Consider the following 4,884-nt stretch of genomic DNA (forward strand, 5'->3'; position numbering starts at 1 on the left):
AGGAAGCATTAGCGTATAGTGGAGTAGAGATGAGACTAATGTTGTGATATGTCTTGTAACAATGTTTAAAAAATGCTACTCAAATGTAATGACAAATGTTGTCTCACATTGTGCTTGGTAACACAATGGTGATGATGAATGTCATGTACATGCACACATAGAGAGAGAGAGAGAGAGAGAGAGAGAGAGAGAGAGAGAGAGAGAGATACTTTTGTGTTTGATGGTAGGCATGGAGTGATCATCTTGCTTATTGGCAATGCAACATGTTCCACTACCCATGTAGTGTAGTTAGTGCGTGTCCATACTCCATTGTGACACCCATTGTAAGTGTGTGTTCTCATTGAGAGAGAGAGCTCAGTTGGTAAGGTTGCCCAATGGAGACCAGGAGGTTATGGGTTCAACCTCTACATTCCACCGTGGCATATAGTAAATTAAGAGATATATGTGGAGTAATAGAGAGGTGAGAGATTGGGTTTCGAACCCAAGATGGTTATGGGTTCAACCTCTACATTCCACCGTGGCATATAGTAAATTAAGAGATATATGTGGAGTAATAGAGAGGTGAGAGATTGGGTTTCGAACCCAAGATGGTTATTGGTTCAACCTCTACATTCCACCGTGGCATATAGTAAATTAAGAGATATATGTGGAGTAATAGAGAGGTGAGAGATTGGGTTTCGAACCCAAGATGGTTATTGGTTCAACCTCTACATTCCACCGTGGCATATAGTAAATTAAGAGATATATGTGGAGTAATAGAGAGGTGAGAGATTGGGTTTCGAACCCAAGATGTAGTGCTTGTATTGTAACAAATTCCAATACATAAAAAAGAGAGAGGGAGAAGTACTAATGACAATGTTGTCACATTGTGCTTGGTATTAGGTAACAGAAGTGGTGATGAATGTCATGTATTTCACACATACATACGTATACATAAATTATAACACACACACACACGTACGTTTTCACACACACACACACACACACATAGGAGAGAGAGAATCTACCCGATTTGTGTGTGTATGTGTGAGCCTAACTAACAAACTTTGTTGGTGTGTGCCAAGTGAAAGAAAGTCTCCAGTATGAAGCAAGTGAAAGCTAAACTTAAAAGCCATGGCTCTCGTGAGTCGTGACAGTCCGCCCTTCTTCTATATAAAAAACATTTCTCCCTCTCTCTCTCTCTCTCTCTCTCTCTCTCTTATTTTATTTTAGTTATGATGACCGGATAAATACACATTTTTGCTGTAAACCAATTGTCTCATGGGCCAATTTTGGCCTTAGAAGACGTTAATATATCTTTCTTTCTCTCTACATATACATATACGTACATACATACATACATACATATATGTATATATATATATATATAGAGAGAGAGAGAGAGAGAGCAGAGAGGAAGAAGGAAGAGCATGGCCATGGCAACTCACTCCATTGTGCCCACCATTGTATCGGTCTTGCTAATAAGCTTCTTATATTTAACGTGGCCTCCCTTTCAGCATTCGCATCTCCATGAAGCCATGGCAGAATCCTCATTGATTGGTAAGAGGAAGGCGGTCCTTCATGATGATCAGGCCTCCTCCTCCTCCTCTTCTTCCATGCCTAACGCTTATGATGTTCACACAGTCGTCTCTCCCAGAAACCCTAAGACAGGCTCCACCTCCACATCCCAGTTTGCTGTCTGTAAATTAGACCGCGCCCATGGTGGCGGGGACTGCTTTGGTAGGGTTCTGTATTGCCCATCTTCTTGCTTCTCCATCGCCACACATCATGACACTGACGATGAAGCGGCTACGTCCTATCGCAGCGCTAGCGTGGAGAGCCGGAAGACAGACGGAAGGGGTAAGAATATTGGCAAAGAGGATTACGACTATTACTACGATGACTATGACTACGGCACTCCCGGAGGAAATGGTGGGAGTGGTGGTCAGAATGGGGCTCCGGGGGCCCCTGGCAGTGGAGGAGGTGGTACTGGTGGTGGTGGTGGCCTCGGAGGAGCTGGAGGGGCTGCTTCACCTCCTGCTCAATCAACAATGCCAGGAAGACTGCCTACTCCGCCACGCCCACCACCAGGAGGAGGAGGAGGAGGTAGAAGAGGAGGCGGCGGAGGTTATGGTGGCCGTAGAAATGGCACCACCAGAGCAGCAGCAGCAGCAGCACCTCCTCCTCCTCCGCCAAGTGCGCCTAGAGACGGAGCTCCCGGTGCTCCAGGAGGAGGAGGAGGAGGAGCCGGTGGCCGTGGTGGTAATGGCGGCGACCGAAATGGAAATGGAGGAGGTGGTGGTGGTCAAGGTGGAAACGGTGGCGGTCAAGGTCAAGGCGGCCGGAATGGTAGTCCTGGGCGGGTTGGGAGCGGCGGTCAAGACGGCCAAAGTGGTAGTCCTGGGACGGTGGGGAGCGGCGGTCAAGGCGGTAATGGGGGTCAAGGAGGTGGTCAAGGCGGCGGGGGGAGGGGGGGTCGTGGAGGAGGTGGAGAAGGTCGGGGTGGGGTTAGAGAAGGAAGTTTGGAGGGAGAGACTTACAGTGGTGGTGGCCCAATGGCAGGGCAAGTACTAGGTAATGCTAATGGTCATGGTAATGGTGGTTGCATGTATGATTGTGTTACCGAGTGCCGCGCATTCTGTTAAGATCACCACCACCACCACCATTTCCTGATGCCCTGACCACTATTTTACTACTATCACCTCAATTCAGAGCATGTGATCACTTACTTAGCCACTCATTCTGTCTTTTTGTTCCACCTACCACATACTTTAGAGAGTATTATTTTATTACTCGCCTCCCCGTCTGAGTAGTTTTCTCTGCGCTCTTTCAGTTCCTTCCACCAATTCGCGGTCTCAAAACATTTTCCCCAGGAAGGCTTCGGGGTTGTAGAAAATCTGGATTCTGAATTATTCCCAATGTAAGCCATATTTAATAAGAAGAACTTGTACATTTGCATCAGAACTTGCATTTTTTTTCTTTTTTTTTTTAACCCGTGTACTCTCAAAAACTGAAGTTAGTTAAGTTAGTAAAACCGCATTAATATGAATTCAAACTTATTCCTATCCTGGTGTGTGGAAGGAAATCAGGGCCATTGTTTTTTTCATCCCCTTGGCTCTTGGGTTGTGAAAACTCAAGTTTTGTTGTTTCTTAACCCCCCTTGGCTTGGGTTGTGAAAACTCAAGTTATGAATCCAAACTCTTAAGGATGACAATCCTACTATCTTTAATAACTCTCGTGTCCCGACCCCGCTTTGTTTTTGACAAAGCAACTCCGGCGTGGGACTCTTCTAAGGTGATGTGCCATCATGGTCTCGCGACTTTGTCTGTCCATGGCATAAACTTCACATTTAGATTGGGTGGGTAAATGAAAAATACATAGGATTATTCTATTTAAGAATTTCATGAAATTTATACACTACTGCTTCCTTATTGTGATCAAGTCAAGAATATTATTTGCTAGAGGAATTGTTGCCATGTTGATGATGTGTGGTAAGTATCTCTTGCGGCAACACTAAATTTGTTCATGCATTGAACATGAATAACTCAAATTGTATGTGCTTAAAACTATATTGTCACGATTTGTATGAAAGGCTAATGGCATCACCTACAATTTGGGAAAATTGTTGGTAAGTAAAAAGATCCAACTTCAAGATGTCAATTTGTTTGTGGTACCACTTTGTAACATCCTCTATAGGAAGGACAAAAATAATTGTTTGTAATACAGAAACACAAGTGTTTACGAGTTAACAAATTGTAAACAAGTTCTCTTTGTCATAACAAATAGCAAATTGGTTTTGGCTAATTTATTTGCCATATCATCATTAAAGACCATGATTAAATTTACAAGTGATATTTAGATAATCGTATGATTCACCATGTCTAATACTAGTAATTAATCAATGTATGATGCATTGGGATTACTAGATATGACATCTATTAGTTATTGTCAAGATTAGATCAAGCATTAAGTTGATAATAGTAGCAACCCTCTTTTCAACTTTTTCCTATGGTGTCTTCATTACCACAATGTATGACAGGAGCCTTTAGCCATACATTCCATGCTTTCCTTCTCTTGTGATACCAATGCGTCTACATGAGGTCAATGTCTTCTAGGAAAGAATTTGAAAATGACCAAAGAGGTTTCTACTAATGCCATACCTATAACCAATGCAATACATGTTCCTACTTTAAATTGGATCACATCCCATTGAGATCATAGCCATGGAAAGGGTGATTGAGTACATGATTAAGATGTTGATCACCACATCAACTCAATTGACACAAGCAAGTTTTAGATAGATGGAAGATATGAGAAATGGTTTGGAAATAGAAGATTCACTTTTTCTTCACAATGTGTTAATAGATTCTTTCATGAATGAGGTCTTTTTGCAACACCAATGTACCACGTGGGAAAGATGAGTAGGTTCATCTTTCACATAATATTACACGAGTTGTACTAAACTACAAAACTTCCAAAAAGGAAACCACCCAGCAATACATGCTAGAGCACGTGCCTTTGTTAGCCATTCACACCAGTGCTTCAATATGAGTTAAATCACATTCTCTTCAATGGGGCTTGACCATGCATATTTTTCCCTAGATTGGTGGAAGTAGCATTGCTTGATAGAATGTACTATAATCAACCAATTCAAGTGTGTCAATCCAATCCACTCTCTACACATTCCTCTCAATATTACAATGTGTACTCCATTCCGATGTTTATTAGTGGAACTCTTGAGCCTTCAGTCACACTACTAAATATATAAAAATGATTCAGTTTTGGTTCCATTGATCATATTTAATATGTAATAAGTCAAGTATCTTGACAACTTGCTCTAACCATTGTTCTGACTACTTTTGTCTAAATCTGTGAAAATTTTGATCAAATCTTTATCTCAGGAAA

The 4,884-nt window shown here is 42.1% G+C and overlaps 1 protein-coding gene across 1 annotated transcript; it reads left to right on the forward strand.

Moving 5' to 3' along the window:
- Positions 1 to 1,377: 1,377 nt before the first annotated feature.
- Positions 1,378 to 2,624, forward strand: LOC147869502 (uncharacterized). The gene has a single exon (XM_087339279.1). The coding sequence runs from the start codon at positions 1,410 to 1,412 to the stop codon at positions 2,622 to 2,624; it is 1,215 nt and encodes a 404-aa protein (XP_087195405.1). The 5' UTR covers positions 1,378 to 1,409.
- Positions 2,625 to 4,884: the final 2,260 nt, after the last annotated feature.

This window comes from Azolla caroliniana, unplaced genomic scaffold (assembly GCF_043228905.1).
Source record: "Azolla caroliniana isolate FFs.n. ecotype wild unplaced genomic scaffold, voAzoCaro1.0.p SCAF_1, whole genome shotgun sequence".
In the NCBI taxonomy this organism is placed as follows: domain Eukaryota; kingdom Viridiplantae; phylum Streptophyta; class Polypodiopsida; order Salviniales; family Salviniaceae; genus Azolla; species Azolla caroliniana.